Below are 18795 nucleotides of genomic sequence, written 5' to 3' on the forward strand. Positions count from 1 at the left end.
GTACAGAAACACCCGGCCCTGAGACGCCGGACAAGGTCATTTGAATCCAAACAATTGATTTATTGATCATTACAAAATATCTCTCTGGTGCTTCCCGCTCCCTACCCTCTCCCTGCCCCCTTCCCACTCTCAGTCGACAATAGAGACCCATATCAGAATTAGGTTTATCATCACTCACATATGACTTGATTTTTTTATGACAGCAGTGTAGTACATACATTCATATACTATATTCTGTATACTGTCTGGCAACTCCTGTGGTGCCACTGGTGCTGAACTGCATTGGTCTCTGCCATTCCTTTGGATTCATGAGCTATGTGGAGTAGGGGAGCCTGCTACATGAGCAACAGCTTGCTCCCTTCATTGAACTACCCTGGCTTGTGTATTATGTGGACAGCCGGAATGCAGCATCCATGGTTGACCTCAACCATAGACAGCCTGACATGTCTGATCCTACCACCTCCCATGGCATTGCACTCCGGATGCCTATCACCTGTGTACAAAAAAACTCTCTCACAACTCCTATTCAAACTTTCCCTTCTCACTTTTAAATAATGCCCTCTAGTATTTGAAACTTTCACTCCAGCAAAATCATTCTGACTGCTTACCTAATCTATGTATCTCATATCAAATTTGTTGGACAGGACCCATTCCACACAAAACCATATTAATTATCCCTAATATGTCCAAATGATAAAAAAAAATCCTGCCACTAAGAATCTTCTCCTGTAACTTCCCTACCAGTAATGTAAGGCCCACTGGCATATACTATCATAATTGGGCAATTTACATTACTGTGCAAAAGTTTTAGTTATTTATATATAACTGGAGCATATAAGATTTTTGCACAGTCCTGTATTTGTCAATGTAGAAGGGTGGAGAACACGTTTGTAAATCTGACAGGAACAAAGTGTGTTGGGAATGGCAAGGGGGGAGTGTTGTGGGTAGGGTGTGGACCAGGTGGCAGAGGAGTGCCAGGCCCAGAGATAGCATGGGTACAGAAACTCCCGGCCCTGAGACGCCGGGCAAGGTCATTTGAATCCAAACAATTGATTTATTGATCATTACAAAATATCTCTCTGGTGCTTCCCACTCCCTACCCTCTCCCTGCCCCCTTCCCACTCTCAGTCAACAATAGAGACCCATATCAGAATTAAGTTTATCATCACTCACATATGACTTGATTTTTTTTGTGACAGCAGTATAGTACAATACATAAAATTACTACAAAAGTCTTAGGCATCACAGCTCTATATATATATACACATGCACACGTAGAGTTTTGCACAATACTGTGCATGTTTGAAGAAACTCTCTAGGTTTCTGCTTAAGAAATCTGTTTTAAATGACCTACCCTAAAGGTTAAAGCCATTTGAAACTAAGATAAGGAGAACTTTCCCCCGGGGGAAGTGGTGAATCTGTGGAACTCTCTACTGCAGAAAGCAGTTGAAACCAAACCTTTAAGTATAAGGAAGATTTCCAGAAGACCGGAATCTGAGGCCCGATGGTGAGCGCTCAGAGCCTGAGGATCCACTAGGGAAGTCGACGACCTGATGTCTGCATGCCTGGGACTCCAGTAGAGGCTGAGGGCACAGAGGCAGCTTTCCTGGGACGGGAGTATTGTCTCTGTATGTGAGTGGATAGGAGGGAAGAAAGGGATTTGCTGTTGTTCTGATGAACATGGTGAGCATGTTATCTTGGCACTGGAATGTATGGTGACACACGCGGGCTGCCCTCAGCGCCTCCCTACATCATATTGATTATTCTTGCGAGCGATGCTTCTCTCTGTTTCGATGTACCTGTGATAAATGAATCCAAATCTGAGCTGGATATTCCATAAGGACTAGAGGGATCCAAATAAAATGGGGAGAACGTAGGAACAGGACGGAACTTGGATTAGGAGCCGTAATCATACTGACTAGCTGTGTTCTCTCACCCCCCCATTACTGATATTTACCAGCAGCATTGTATAGAAGGGGCTTGAAGCATTGTTGAGGATTCCTGCTGCCCATCCCACAATCTTTTTGACCTACTACTATCAGGTTAGAGGTACAGGAGCATCAGGACTAGGACAGCCAGTCTGAGTAACAGCTTCTTCCCTCAGGCCGTGAGACTAATGAATACCCTGCCACCACCGAGGTCTCGTCTCTAGGACAGCAAGCTGTTTACTGTACTGTTTACTATTTACCTGCGTTCTGTACTACATGCAGTTTGAATCATATTTTATGTCATATAATCATATTATATTTTATCATTGTGGTAATTTTTGTTTTATGTGCTGTGTGCGATGTATGTTGGTGCACTGTGGTATGGAAGAACGTTATTTCGTTTGCTTGTGTGTGTGTATATATATATATACAGTCAGATGAAAATGAACGTGGAGTAGGTTCAAAGAGCTGAATGGTATGTTTCTGCTCCTATTCGCTATGTTCTTGTCTAGATTTGTACACTAAAATTGTGTATCTGCACCTCACCAGTTGGCCACTAATCTCTTTGCATAAATATGGACCCACATGAATGGTACAGCAGCTGGTCTGCAATTGTAAATCCTCTTACTCACCATCTATCAGTATATACAGCAGAATTGGTTACCATCACCATTACCATTACTGGGAGGGTGAGACCTCCCCGTGTGGCCTTTTATATATTGGTGAGACCTGAAGCAGACTGGGAGACCGTTTTGCTGAACACCTACGCTCAGTCCGCCAGAGAAAGCAGGATCTCCCAGTGGCCACACATTTTAATTCCACGTCCCATTCCCATTCTGATATGTCTATCCATGGCCTCCTCTACTATCAAGATGAAGCCGCACTCAGGTTGGAGGAAAAACACCTTATAAACCGGCTGGGTAGCCTCCAATCTGATGGCATGAACATTGACTTCTCTAACTTCCATTAATGCCCCTCCTCCCCTTCTTACCCCATCCATTACATATTTAGTTGTTTGTTTTTTTTCTCTCTCTTTGCCCATCACTCTGCCTGTTCTCCATCTCCCTCTGGTGCTTCCCCCCACTTTTCTTTCTCCCAAAGCCTCCCATCCCATGATCCTTTCCCTTCTCCAGCTCTATATCACTTTCGCCAATCACCTTTCCAGCTCTTAGCTTCATCCCACCCCCTCCGGTCTTCTCCTATCATTTCGCATTTCCCCCTCCCCCCAGTACTTCCAAATCTCTTAGTATCTTTCCCTTCAGTTAGTCCTGACGAAGGGTCTCGGCACAAACGTCGACAGTGCTTTTCCCTATAGATGCTGCCTGGCCTGCTGTGTTTCACCAGCGTTTTGTGTGTGTTGTTTGAATTTTCAGCATCTGCAGATTTCCTCGTGTTTAGTTACCATCATTTTGGCTTTACAGTGGGTGGCGGAAATTTGTCCTAAAGTTGTAACTTGTTCAGATTCTTTATTGGTTTGGACTAATCTTAAAACAGGTTGTTCTAGCAGTAGGTCAGATTTACTCCTAGAAGCTCTTCAAAGTTTATTTCATAGTCAGAGTATCAGTTTCCATGTGTCTTCTTGTGGGTCCCTGCACATAGGGGTGTTGAGGAGAATGAGTGCATTGATTGTTTGGCCAAAAAAGCTGTTAGATGTTGTACTGTGGATATAGACCTTTCACTTAGCAAATCAGAAGCCAAGGGGTCAATGGTGCTAGGAATTTAGGGATTATGGCAAGACCTGTGGGATAATGGGCATGAGGGGAGACATCTTTACAGAATACATAAAGCTGTTGGATTGATGGCAGAAGGGGGTAAAATAAGAAGTGACGGAATAATATTGACTCAACATAGAATCGGGCATACTATGCTTAATTATTCCTTAAATCTTGTTGGAAAACATCACTCCAGGGTGTGCGGCATTATGAAACAGTTGAACACATTCTTTTACAATGTGAAGCATACAAGGTTGAAAGAAAGTAAATGCAGGCTACGCTATTACCTTTGGGTGTTGGTAATTTTCATTTAAAAACTGTTAAGTTTTGGAAGTGACCAATTTAATTCACAATATTGTCTTTCATTATTGACAATCTATAGGGCTTTTTGGGGTAATTTAGTTTTCATTTGATAAAGAACTAGTAGGGGTTTTACTTCCCAACTCTCTACTCAACACTCCAATCCTGTTGGTGATGGTAATACACCTTTAAGTTGGGCTGCCAACCACCATTAAAAGTCTGAAGAAGAAGACGAAGAATTCCTTTTACTATGATTTTTATAAATGGTTATGGTTTTCCTGAAAACACAGAAAATTCAAATACATTATTTATTATAAGCATGAGAAAGTCCACAGAAGGTGGAAATCCAGAGAAACGCACACCAAATGCTGGAGGAGCTCATCGGGTCAGGCAGCATCTATGGAAATGAATAAGCCATTAATGTTTCAGACTGAAGCCCTTCTTCAGGACTGGAAAGGAAAGGGGAAGATGCCAGAGTAAAAAGATATCCTTATCCCCTTATCTTGGCACAGGAGGAGGCCATGGACCTACATGTTGGAATGGGAATAGGAATTAGAATTTTTAGCCACTGGGAAGTTCTGCTTTTGACAGAGCGGATGTGCTCAATGAAGTGGTCCCCCAATTTACGACTAGTCTTATAATTCAAACACATTGAGAGTCCATCATTAACTCAAGCTGATAAAGATCTTTTTTTTGAACCCCAACATAAAGCACCATACTTTATGTTCAAATACAAAGTGGGTTTCAACACATTTTCCATCACCCAAGCTGGACCAAAACTTCTAATGACTGAAGGTTGTCAGCATAGGCTCTGCTACCTTAAAGAACACTGAATGAAAAAGCATAGATAAGGGCTCCAAGTTACAGGTCATTCCTGTCTGCATAGACTACTGTAGAATAAGCCTGACCTCATTACTCTGCTATGGTCCAAGTTCACACAGATCTGTGGCATTGTGAAGTTATGTCATATTTCAGGGACTTGCAACCATGCTACAGATGCCTATTTCAGACACCACCTCATCCAAGCCTTTTGTCATCTGATTTAAACAATTGCATTGCTGTAGCAAAGCTTGGTTTCACTCAAGGGTGGTAATGGGGACAAGCTCCCACTACCTGTTATTTGCTCCCAATGGTGTGCATCTCAAAAATAGGCTCTGACATACCAAGTCCAACTCTTGGCCTTCACGAAGACTATTTCTAATGATAGGAGAGGAGGCAAAGATGGGTTACTGGCACCTTATACCAATTGCTTTAGCCAGGATTGGCAGCACATCTTGAAGGAAAACTCTGATCTCAAACTCTGTTTCTATACTCACTCATGGGAAAGGCTTCAGAAGTAATCTTGGTTACTTACTGCTCATTTCACCACAGGAGTCTGGGGCAGCGAAGAAGGTCTTCCATCTCCGGCAGTTTTCGGAGACTGCTTCATCATGTCAGTAACTTCCTTGTGGTTTTCACTGCTGTCGGTCATGCAAGACCTGGCTGGAGACTCAGGAATACCATTGCACTCAGCTGTAGAAGGACTCCTCATTGTTCTTTCCGTAGTAATTTTGTTCTACCAGTCAGGGTTGTCAGTCCTAAGCTGAACTCCCAAACCTAGAGGACTGATAGACCACTCTTAGTCTGTCTTCTGCCCTTTAGCCTGTTTGGCACAGGTCACTCTATTGAGAGGCAAAGCATAAAACCCTGACTCTAGCCAACATCACTCTCCAGGTCATTGAGGCACGTGAGCCTCCAAGCCATGACAAGGTTGTGGTCCTCTTGGAGGTCAGGAGTAAACCCCAAGGGAAAAATCCAGAGCTGCAGTCTCTAAGGTAGTCCTACGTTGAGTTCACTGCTGATTGGAAACTCCTGCAATGCTTCTGGTAGCAAGCTGCATCAGTCTCCGCCATTCCTTTAGGTTCATCAGACGTGTGGAGTGGGGGAGCCTGCTACATAGGCACAGCTTTCTTCCATATGGTACTGCCTAGACCTGCATCTCTAAACAGCCAGGACACCGCATTCATGGTTGACCCTGAATGAAGGAGGCCTCTCTCTCTCACTCTGTTGTCCCAACTATCCATTGTCCTACAGATCATTTAACACTGTTTAATGCATCACAAGAAAGTAAAGGACTTCATCAAAATTTTGTTGCAAATGCCTACACAAAGAAAGCAAGAAACAAATGTTACCAGCACAATTTGGAAGTAGTAGATATATGTTGTCTACTCACGCTAAGTGGAAGTACTGAGTGAAAAAAGAGGCTGTACCTCAACTGTACACTGTAATTGGTAATAAAAGATGACTTAGCTGACATTGGAAGACATCCAATATTTTCTTCAGCTAGAAAAAGATTTAAATTGTTGGTTATAGTAGCTTTCATTGGTATTGTACAAGTAGTCTCAATAGAGAAGGTGTTTTACTAGGAAAGGAGACACTTGGAGATTAATGTTGTGCATCAATGGTACAAGGCATTTAATTAAAGATTTGATCGATTAGACCCAGCCTGATCGCACTGGCAGATTGAATGATTTCTTGTTCATTCAATCGCTGTTTCCTTGTAGGGCTCATCATCTGTTAACAGTTGTTTAGCCATTCTGCTCTTAATCTACTTTAGAAGACCATGGGATATAGGAGCAGAGAGCCCATTGAGTCTGCTCCGCTATTCACTCAACCCCATTCTACTGCCTTCTTCCCGTAACCTTTGACACTCCCACTAATCAGGAACAAATCAACCTCTACCTTAAATATATCCAATGACTTAGCCTCTGCAACTATCCATGGCAATGAGTTACACAGATTCACCATGCTTGGATAAAGAAATTCTGTTCTAAAGGGATGTCCTTGTAATCTGAGGCTATGCCCTGGTTCTCGGCTGTCCCACTATTGGAAACATCATCTACACATCCACTCTAACAAAGCATTTCAATATTCAGTAGGATTCAATGAGATTCTTCGAAACTCCAGCAAGTACAGGCCCAGGTCCTTCAAATGGTCTTCATGCACTAACCCTTTCATTCCCAGAATCATCCTCGTGAATCTCGATTGGACTATTTCCAATGCCAGCACATCCTTTCTTAGATACTGGGCCCAAAATTGCTCACAATACTCCACATGTGGACTAACCAGTGCCTTATAAAGACTCAGCATTACATCCTTGCTTTTATATTCTAGTCCTCTCGAGATGTACGTGGATGTTGCATTTGCCTTCCTGCCCACAGACTCACCTTACACATTAACCTGTAGGGAAGTCTGCACTAGGGCTCCCAAGTCCCTTTGCACCTCTGATTTCTGAATTTTCAGCCTGTTCAGAAAATTGTCTACACCTTTATTCCTTCCACCAAAATGCATGAGCATACATTTCCCGACACTGCAGTCCATCTGCCACTGCTTTGCCCAGTATCCTAATTTGTCTAGGCCTTTTGTAAGGCAGAATCATTCAGCAAATACAGCACTGTGCAAAAGTCTTGAGCACACACACAGCATGTGTGTGTGTGTGTGTGTGTGTGTGTGTGTGTGTGTGTGTGTGTGTGTGTGTGTGTGTGTGTGTGTGTGTGTGTGTGTGTGCGTGTGCGTGCGTGCGTGCATGCATGCGTGTGTGTGTGGGTGTGTGTGTTTGTACATATACATATATATATAAAATTCAAGGATACTGATTTAGGGACCAGGGCAAACCATTCTGGAACACTGAGAAGCTAAGCAGATACACTATAAATCAGTAAACAGCTAAACATAATTGTGAGATATATATATCAAAATTATTCATTTCCAGAATTATCTGTTTAGTCATACATAAGAGAAAAACTGTAATGGAAATAAGCCTGATTTCAGTATGCACAATTCACTTATGAATTATATTTATTAACTTGTAATTCCATTTCATTATTTTCCTCAAAAGCATTTGATATAGTGTATCTAAGTGTTAAATATTTTATTTTGTATTTGAACTCACCAATGCTCACAAGCTCCTGTTAGCTGTAAATTGTTTGGAGCCTCATGATTGCTTTTATTGATTGTTTTATTTTGATGAAAATGCTTTGATTACAGAGGAGCTGATTCATTCCCATGTTACTCACTGGTGGTCCCCCAATGGAGAGCGTCTGGCATTTCTGATGATCAACGACTCCTTGGTGCCTAATATGATAATTCCACGGTTTACTGGTAACCTGTATCCAAAAGGAAAACAGTACCCATATCCTAAGGTAAGAAAAACAAATGCAAATCTTTAAAAAATATATATATTACTGAGTAATGCATAAATTTGCAATCAGAATTTGTTGTGTGATCTTGCATTGTTGCAAAGTACAGAAAAATAGATTTAGATCATCGAGTCCAGGACTGACAACAAAGAAAATGAAACGTTATCAGTTCTGAATTGTGTAGAAAGGTTGAGAAAGAAAGAAAGGACATCCATTGTCACCTTTTAAAATATTCTGTAAGTACAGCGGTTTTATTAGAAGCACTGAGCATACATTGAAAATGCGCTGTGCCCTTTGAGTCTGTTTACATGAACTACCTCTGCTGAGCAGAAGCAGCAGATGTCTATGATTTTGACAAGCAGCTGAAGTGAGGAGGATTAGCTCACCAAGCTAATCCTTTCACCAAGCTTCCAGAAATATGTAAACACTCCCATTAGTGAAATATAGTTTATAGTCTGCATTCACCACTTCTCAGCTTCTAGAGAACTTATCGTGAATGATACTGGAATTGGCAGAGTGCCATGTATCATACAGGCCTTTGCGTGAAAAGTGGCAAACCAATGCTAAATGTAAACATGAGGAAATCTGCAGATGCTGGAAATTCAAGCAACACACACAAAATGCTGGTGGAACACAGTGGGTCAGGCAGCGTCTATAGGAAGAAGTACAGCTGACGTTTTGGGCAGAAGGGTCTTGGCCGGAAACATCGATTGTACTTCTTCCTATATTTGCTGCCTGGCCTGCTGCATTCCACCAGCATTTTGTGTGTGTTGCAATACTAAATATAAACTGGATTGTGGCAGATGATCAATTGTCATTTCCCTAAATATTTAAAACACTCCATAGCAATTGTTAGCAATGTCTTAAGCCATATTCTGGAAGGAGATAACAGTAAATTATCCTGTCAGATGTTAGACACTTAAATTTTCTGAACAGATGCACCATATCAAATGCAAATGATTTTTGCAGTTAAGATCTTTAATCTTTAATACAAAGTAACTCTCCAATTTGTATGCTTCAAGATAAAAGATGTGCTTAAAGAGCGATGCAGAGGGCTTTCTGTCGAGAAATCGTTTTAGGTACCTTCAACGTATTCTGACAACTGTTCAATACCATGCATCTCTTGCATATCTGAGTAAAGGGAAGTACTCATGAAAGAGGCAACTCAGTTGGTTTGCTTTATCTTACAAAGGTGTTTGGAATTTTCTCATTGTCCCCTTATGCTCAAGAGCCCGATGGTTGAGGGTCAATTTTGTGATATTAATATAAATTAGCAAGTCCTAAAATTCCTGGTGTGCCTCATCAGCCATTTCCCAGCGTACTTTAGCACAATACTCCACGTGGGTTCTAGTGATAGAGTTGGAATTTGATGGATTTCTCCCGCTTTTGAGGCAAAATGTCCATTCTTAGCTCCTGCTCCAGATCAGATATGTATTTTCATTTACATATTCAGAAATATTGACAAATTCTGATGGCTTAGAAAGAACTGGTGGTAAGGCTTTGTAACCAGCCAGTTTCTCAGAGGGATTTTGTGACCAGGGCTCCTCATGGCCTGCTTACCTTATCTAATTACATTGTTCAAAGGTCCTTGTCCTGGTATGCAGTGGTTCACTGCTTTGGTCCTCATCAGCTTTAACTAAAAATGTTATTTAAGTGTGGACAAGGTTATTACAGGGTACAAATTGTCTACTGGAGGGACTCAGCATTACCAGTGAGTGGTGACTACTTGTGTACAACTCCAAAGAGAATCGTCAAATATTCCTGATTAGGACTGCTGCAGTTGAAATCCAGTCACAGTCATGGGTAATTCAGGAAGCAAAATTGTTTCAAGATGTTTACAAAAATCTATTGATTCTGAAAATCAGCAGACTCTGACCTATAGGACACCAGGTAGTGAGTGCAATTTCTTTATAAAAGTGCTACTGCTTTGCTGAGCTGTAGGTAAAAGTGTAACGTGGGACCCTGAAGCCCCTCTCCCTACCATACTCCTGGCTAATATGTAATCTCGGGAAAATAAAATTGAAGACATTGAGGGACATCAGGGATTGCTGTGCAGTTTGCTTCATAGAGACACGGCTGACCCCTAGCATTCCCGAGAGCTTTACCATCCACCGCATGGACCGATCATTGGTTTCAGGTAAAGACAGAGGGGTGGCATTTGCTTCATGATTAACTCTTTATAGCACACACACACAATGCAGTTCTGTAATGGCCTTCTCTAACAACCTGGAACATCGGGTGGTCAAGTGCATTCTATCTGCTAAGAGAGTTTTCCACCATAATCATGTTTGAAGTTCCACCCCCTCCCCAGGTCATCATTAGGCTGGCACTGGAGGAGATGAGCATCGTATTCAGCAGTCACAACACACATAGTGACATGCCCGAACCAGAAGGTTTGCAGTCTTCTGAGAGAGAGATACAAGGTGTTCAATACTGCTGATCCAGAACGCTTCTGGAAGTCCAGATATGACCTACAGAAGACTATCTTAAGAGTGAAAAAAACAATCCCAACTGAAGTTAGAGGCAAAATCCTACATATGCCAGCCATAGCAGGGTTTACAGGCCATTACTTCCTACAAGCCAAAACCTAACATCAAAAATGATTGTGATGCTTCAGTCCCTAATGAGCTGAAACTTATATGCACATTTTGAAATGAAGAATAAAACTATACCTGTGCGAATCCCTGCAGCATTTGGAAACCCTGTCTCAGAATATATTTTGAGAAAGAGAGAGAGAACACGCATAGGGCAACTGGCCCCAAATGGAGTACCTAGCAGGACACTGAAAGTTGTGCCAGTCAACTGGCTGGAGTGTTTAAGGGCACCTTGAATCTCTCACTGCTGCAGTCAGAAGTTCCCACCTGCTTCAAAAGAGTGACAATCATACCAGCGCCCAAGAAGAGTGGGGTGAGTTGCCTCATGGACTATCATCCAGTAGAACTAATATCTCCTCTGATTACCTGCTTTAAGAGGTTGATCATGGCCAGAGTTAACTCCTGCCTAAGCAAATACCTGGACCTACTGCAATTTGCCTACTACCTTAATAGGTCTACAGTGAATGCAATCTCAATGGCTCTCCATTTGACTTTGGACCACCTGAACAACAGTATTACCTATGTCAGACTGTTGTTTAAGGATTAGAACTCAGTGTGTAACAATCAATCCCTTCAGTAATAATCAATAAGCTTCAAAACTTGGACCTCTGTACCTCCCTCTACAACTGGATCCTTGACTTCTCACAGGAGATGAGAGTCAATGCAGATTGGAAATAACATCACCTCCTCACTGACAATGAACACTGGTGTATGCCTCTTTCCAATTTTGGATTTTTTCATTAAATTGGGAATGGGTCCATCAATTGTTTAGAATACTGTTATTATGTTTAATGACTAATGCAGGCTGAAGAAGAAGACTGCAGACATTAAGTTCAACTTAATGAGAAACCAGGAGAACTTTAGAACTCTGTCTTAGTCCAGATGCAACGTGTTGGCCTGTGAAATATTGACAAATACTTTCCTCCCACTGATGATTTTCAATCCATTGAATTCCTCCAGTAAATTGTCTGGTGCTTTATAATAAGATTGCTGAATCAGATTCACTTTTCACCACATCCCATTACATTCCCTCATCCCTATCTCAAAATATCAAATCTCTGGAATGATACTTAATATTACTAGACAACCAAGATTTTGCTTCCCGAATACCTTTGGTATATCTTATGGATTTTGAGCTGCTGATCATGAAAATCTGCATGAAATTTCCCTATCAAGTACCATTTTTTCTGATCACTAATTTTTGTAATTTCAATTGGTAATTCAAGTTAGAATAATTGATGCGAAGATTAAGGCATTTTTGTTGATCCACAAATCAATCAGTTCATCAAAGACAGTCCATTCAAGGAAATTCTAGTAGAACTGTAGAAAATGGCGTGGAAAGTGTTCAAAGATGTTGTTGAAAATTTTCTTGGCAGCTACAGAGCACCAAACTACATGAACTACATGAAGTTGGTTGACAACATGTTTCAAGCATACAAAACCATGAAGAGCAAGATGTCACCAAAGATTAATTTTCTGCATTCCGAATTAGATTTATTCCCTATAAACATTGGTGCTGTCAATGGTGAACATTGTGAAAGATTTCACCAGGACATTGCAGTCATGGAGAAATGGTGTCAGGGCAACTGGAATCCATCAATGCTGGCTGATTATTGTTGGACAAGTGAGAAGACTCAGACACTGAGTAGAAGTGAAAATCATCAACAAAACATTTTTAGCTTAGTTGAATTTTTGTAAGTGTCAGCACCATTATGCAATTAAGCAAATTATATTCAATAAAAGATAAATTATTGTTTTTCCAAATTCCTATTTGATACAAATAGTCTGAAATTATATTTGTGTTCAGCTTCAAATGGTCTATCATAAACAAAACCAAATTCTGAGGAAGCAATTTTCTGAAAAAAATTTGTTTTGCAGGTTAAGTTATAACCCATTCACAAATCAGTCTCATTTGTATTCCATAGTACAAATATCCAGACATTCATTAGAGTGAAGGTATTGCTCAATCACAAGTCTAAAATATCCTTCTGAGTGATTTTAAGAACAGTTGTGGAGGAAATTGGTCACCACAGGGATTGCCTTCTATCTAAATTGGCCAACAGCTGAATAACACCAAAAGTCAGAGAATGGTGAGGAACATAGATTCTTGAAGTACTAATTAATGTGATTGGCAAATGATAAATGAACAGGAAAGTGACGTGAAATGTTAAGGACATTTCCGAATCAGAATGTGGTTTAATATCACTGTCATGAAATGTGTTGTTTTGCAGCAGTACTGTATTGCACTAAATAGTAAGGGGAACTATAAATTACAGTAAGTACATATACAGTACTGTGCAAAAGTTCTAACCACCCCATCTCTATATTAGATATATAGATAGATAGAAATAGGACGGCTAAGACTTTTGCACAGTACTGTGGTAATTTTATATATTGCACTATACTGCTGCAAAACAAAAACATTTCATGAGATATATGAGTGATGATAACCCTGATTCTGATATGGGTCTCCACCCCAATCCCTGGCACTACTTCCTTGTCATTTGTCCCACTCTCACTATTATAGTGACTCCACCCTCACTATTTCCAACATCCTTTGCTCCCGACAGATTTACAACCTCACTCTCCACTCCACATTAACAATAATTTGCTGTGCATAAGTCTTAGGAACCCCAGCTATACATATGTGCCTAACACCTTGGCAAAGTAATGTATAAAAAAAATCTTTCTGCCTCACACCTTGAATATTTATTTAAATTGAGATTATTTCATCTGCATCCCTGAGCCCTTCAACTGAGAACTTACAGTATGCATTCCTTTTCCTTCACAGCTAGCAGTAAAACATTGAAAAAATGTAAGATGTCAAAAACTAGATTTTGCTACTATCATTGTAAACTGAGCCGACTGTGTTATCAAACAAAACTGATACTGAGTCACAGGGCAAGTGTTCAAAGGCTCAGTGCAACTTACACAAGAGCATGGACAATACTTGTGGAGATGTGCCTCAATAACTTAAACTAGAAACATAGAAAACCTACAGTATAATGCAAGCCTTCAGCCCACAAAGTTGTGCCGAACATGTCCCTACCTTAGAAATTACTAGGGTTACCCATAGCCCTCTATTTTTCTAAGCTCTGTGTACCTGTCCAATAGTCTCTTAGAAGACCCTATCATATCTGCCTTCACCACCAGTGCTGGCAGCCCATTCCACGCATCAGCACTCTGTGTAAAAAAACTTACCCCTGACATCCCCTCTGTACCTCCTCCCAAGCACCTGTGCCCTCTTGTGGCAGCCACTTCAGCCCTGGGAAAAAGCCACCGACTATCCACATGATCAATGCCTCTCATTATCTTACACTCCTCTATCAGGTCACCTCACATCCTCCGTAGCTCCAAGGAGAAAAGGCAGAGTTCACTCAATTTGTTTTCATAAGGCATGATCCCCAATCCAGGCAACATCTTTGTAAATCTCCTCTGCACCCTTTCTATGGTTTCCACATCCTTCCTGTAGTGAGCTGACCAGAACTGAGCACAGTACTCCAAGTGGAGTCTGACCAGGGTCCTATATAGCTGTAACATTACCGCTTGGCTCCTAAATTCAATTCTACGACTGATGAAGGCCAACACACCGTATGCCTTCTTAACCACAGAGTCAACCTGTGCAGCTGCTTTGAGTGTCCTATGGACTCGGACCCCAAGATCCCTCTGATCCTCCACACTGCCAAGAGTCTTACTATTAATACTATATTCTGCCATCATTTTTGACATGCCAAAATGAACCACTTCATTCTTATCTGCGTAGAACTCCATCTGTCACTTCTCAACCCAGTTTTGCATCCTATCATTGTCCCACTGTAACCTCTGACTGCCTTCCACACTATCCACAACACTCCCAACCTTTGTGTCATCAGCAAACTTAGGCTATGTCCATACTAGACCGGATAATTCTGAAAACACCAGTTTTGTGTAAAAACGATAGGCGTCCAAACGATAGGCGTTTTGAAAAATATCTCTGACCACACTGAAGCAGAGATTTCAGTGAATCTCCTCCTATTGGGCATGTGCAGGACACATCTGCCGAAAACAAACAATATATTTGGTGTTGAATCTCACCGTGAAAGTGCACGTTTGTGCAGTTACAGACTAGAAAAACTTAAAACAACGGACACCTGTTGGCTCTCGCGCGGGAGAATTTAAAACTAAAAAAAAACAAATACTGGAGCGTACGGCGGCAACCAACAGGGAGTTCACAGACAGATTGACCCGGCTGACAACGAACATTGAAAAACTAACTAACTCTGTTGCATTAATAAAGCACCTTGTTAAATGTATAAAACATGTCTGCATCAGTGTTATCTTGTATTTCCATACAATGTTACATTAGGCTGTTACACATCTATTGTCAGAGAAGTACTTGCATAGATAGGTAAACCACCTTCATACAAGCAAGGACAGAAAACAGGGCAAAGTGAGTATACTTATTTATTCAGTAAGTTATGGGTCAAAGTATTTGGTGAGTACATTTCTAACTCTTCTGGCATCAGTTTCGTTGCCGTCTGTTCTGAAATTGTTAGGTTGCGTTCAAGAAAACAATGAAATGGCGCGCTGCTGTCTGGCAGCGTTTTCAGATTTCTCCGGTTACACCGTCCACACTGATCCGGCCAATCTGGCATTTTCAAAAATGTACACTTTGGAGAGTGCTTCTGAAAAGCTCCGGCTTTGGGGGACAAAAACGCCGTTTTAGGGTGGACAAAGAGTAAGAACAAAGAGAAAAGGCTTCGGTTACGAATTTATCCGGTGTAGTGTGGACGTAGCCTTAATAACCCATCCCTCCACTTCCTTATCAAGGTTATTTATAAAAATCATGAAGAGTAAGGATCCCAGAAGAGATCCCTGAAGCACACCACTGGTCACCATGCAAAATATAACCCATCTGCAACCACTCTTTGCCTTCTGTGGGCAAGCCAGTTCTGGATCCACAAAGCAATGTCCCCTTGGATCGCATGCCTCCTTACTTTCTCAATAAGCCTTAGTTGAACTATAGTCTGCCCTCCTTATCCGCGGTGATTGGTTCTGGGACCCCTCGCGAATACCAAAATTCGCGAATGCTCAAATCCCTTATTCAACCTGTCTCAATCCAGTGGATCTTAGGACCCAGCGGAACCCCAGAGCTTATTTAACCTGTCTCAGTGCGGTGGACATTAGGACCCAGCGGTGGAGCTCTGAATGCGCATTTTATTTGTTCACGGAAATAATCATGATCATGATTGAAAATAAAGTGGAAATAATAAAGTGATTGGAAAGAGGTGAAACACCATCGGTCATTGGACAAACATTAGGCTACGTCGCTCAACAATTGGAACAATTTTAAAGGTTAAAGTGAGAAAGGCTCTGCCCCCAATGAAAGCTACAATTATTACTAAGCAACGCAGTGGTTTAATTACTAGGTTTTGGGGTCTTGAGTTTTTGATCCTCCACGTCAATCCGGCATGGATGGAGAGCAGTATAACAACCCTTTTACATAGCATTTACATTGTATTAGGTATTATAAGTAAGCTAGAGATGACTTATGGGTTATCGTGCAACGGAATTGAAAAAAATCGGAAGTTCTCTTACTAAGTAAGTCAGAACAGGTACATCCGGTATTACTTAGCATCAGTTAGACAAATGTTTGTCTTAGTATGTAGTATATATTTTACCTTTCTATGGATATAAAACACTTAAGAACGTATGTTTCAACGCTATGCTCAGGAATGGAAGTTCTCGGGACAGATCGCTCCCTAGTGCGCTCTCCACAATGCCAGGTCCCTTCCCCCATCCCACTTTCACTCTGCCTCCTCTTCCAGCTGCCTATCACCTCTCTCATGATTCTTCCTTCTTCTACTACACATAGTGCTTTCCCCTTACATTCCTACTTCACCTCTCCTGCCTATCCCCTCCCTTCTTCCCCTCCCCCACCCCTTGATCTTTCCTCTTATTGGTTTTTCACCTGGCATCTACCAGCCTTCTCCTTCCCCCCCCCCAACCTTCTTTATAGGGCCCCTGCCCCCTCCTCCTTCAGTTCTGATGAAAGATCTTGGCCCAAAACGTTGACTGCTCGTTTCCACGGATGCTGCCCGACCTGCTGAGTTCCTCCAGCATGTTGTACGTGTTGATTTGACCACAGCATCTGCAGAGTATTTTATGATCACTGGTTAATCTGTTCTGTACATTACAATATTTAATTTGTTTAATTATGTATAATTCATCTGTAGATTTTATCCTCTTTCATAAGTTATTGCGTTATTGTGTGTTATATGTACTGTATGTTATGTGTACCACTGTGCTTTACTCCCTAGTTCAGAGAAATTTGTCTTGTTTAATGGTATACATTTATCCAGCTAAATGACAATAGACGTGACTTGATTGGTCATTCTACATGAAAGGAGGCCATTCAGCATAGTGAATCCACACTGACTGCCAAGTACCAATTGCATTAATCCAATTTACTCACCCACATCCCATCAGTTTCCCCATATTCTACACTGATCTAGTCACCAGGGACAATCTACACCAGCTAGTTATACCATCAACTCCCATATGGTCACAGGGAGAATGTGCAAACTGCACCTAGACAGCAGAAAAGGTTAGAATTTAGCCTGGGTCGTTGGAGCTGTAGGACAACATGTTTACCTGTTTAGCCAAAGTCTCTCTCTCTCTCTTTGCCCAGTATTCCACTGGTGTTTAGGGTAGCAATGAAGGTCTTCCATCTCTGACAGTGTTCAGGGCTTACTTCATTGCATCAGTAGCTTCCTCTCGGTTTTCACTTCTGCCAGTCATGCAAGTCCCGGGTAGAGACTCCGGAATACCATTGCACTCAGATGGAGAAGGATTCTTTTTTGTTGCTGGTTTTACCAGTCAGGATTGACAGCCCTGAGGCTGGAGGACCGGTGGACCACTCTTAGTCTGGTCTCAGCCCTTTGACCTGTTTGGCATGGGTGACCCCAGCAAAAGCCAAAGCATAAAGCCCTGCTTCCAGCCAACACAGCTCTCCGGGTCATTGAGGCACACAAGCCTCCAGATTACAACAAGGTTGTGGTCCTCTTGGAGGGCTGTGCCACAGTACTTGCCCTGAAAATGTTTGAGCTTTCTTTGGTTTGGGCATTTTAGACTCTGATATCCCCTTTATCTCAAACGAGGGTTATAACATTATGGTGATTGGAGGAAAGCATAAGGTGAGTGCTACAGAAAGGTGTTTTTTTACACACGAGTGCATGGAACGTGCTACCACTAGTGGTGGTAGAGACATATATATTAGGGGCATTTAAGAGACTCTTAGATAGGAACCTGGATGAAAGAAAAATGAAGGGCTATCTGGGAGGTAAGAGCTTGATTGAACTTAGAGTAGGTTAAAGGATCAGCACAACACTCTGGGCTGAAGAACCTGTAGTTGTGTAGAACTGTTTTAGGTTCTATGTTTCTTCTTTTACTAGAACTCAATATGTGCAAAAGCTATGGTTTTGCTACCTTATCTCCATGATCTTCACAATAACCTTTGGGCACTTGTATATGATGCATCTGATCTGTCAAAACATCTCTGACACTGCCACAAAATGTGTTATAATTTCTCTGGTAGTTATATGGTTGCTATATGTGAATTTAACAGCTGTCTGTGCTTAACACAAGGGATTAGTGGGGGTGGGGGGGAAAGAGAATAATTTTTGTTCTGAGAGATTCTAAAACAGCTATGCTTTTAGGAAATATCATTGTGACTCATCAGAGAGAAAATAATTGACCTTCATGGTTTGACTGCTGATCCCTGACTGTTCCCAACTGCACAGCTGAGCTGTTTTTCTGTTAGCTTAACCCTTGGTACTAGAGGACCTGTATTTAGAGTCTTCAGTATGAAAGCGTCAAAAGGCATTTCACAGATGAACTGAAGAAAATTTTCAGAAGGGGCAACTAGTTAAGTCTATAAAGGTAAATAGCGAGAGAATTTTAGAGAAGGAAATAAAGAGATTAAGTGCCGGGCCAAATTGAAAAGATCAGGCATACACCGAGTTGAGGCGGATGAGTCCAGGCCCCAGACCTTGTCAAAGCATCTGATCCCAATGTTTGGGTGACAATTTAAGTGCCTGGTCAT

The 18795-nt window shown here is 41.6% G+C and overlaps 1 protein-coding gene across 1 annotated transcript in view; it reads left to right on the forward strand.

Annotated features, from left to right (window-relative positions):
• Positions 1–18795, forward strand: part of LOC132392450 (inactive dipeptidyl peptidase 10-like) — a 905047-nt gene that overhangs the window by 752983 nt on the left and 133269 nt on the right. Inside the window, exon 9 of the mRNA XM_059966307.1 lies at positions 7967–8121. Within this exon, the coding sequence (XP_059822290.1) occupies positions 7967–8121 (155 nt within the window). The remainder of the gene's footprint in view (positions 1–7966; positions 8122–18795) is intronic.

This window comes from Hypanus sabinus, chromosome 4, assembly GCF_030144855.1.
Source record: "Hypanus sabinus isolate sHypSab1 chromosome 4, sHypSab1.hap1, whole genome shotgun sequence".
Taxonomy (NCBI): Eukaryota; Metazoa; Chordata; class Chondrichthyes; order Myliobatiformes; family Dasyatidae; genus Hypanus; species Hypanus sabinus.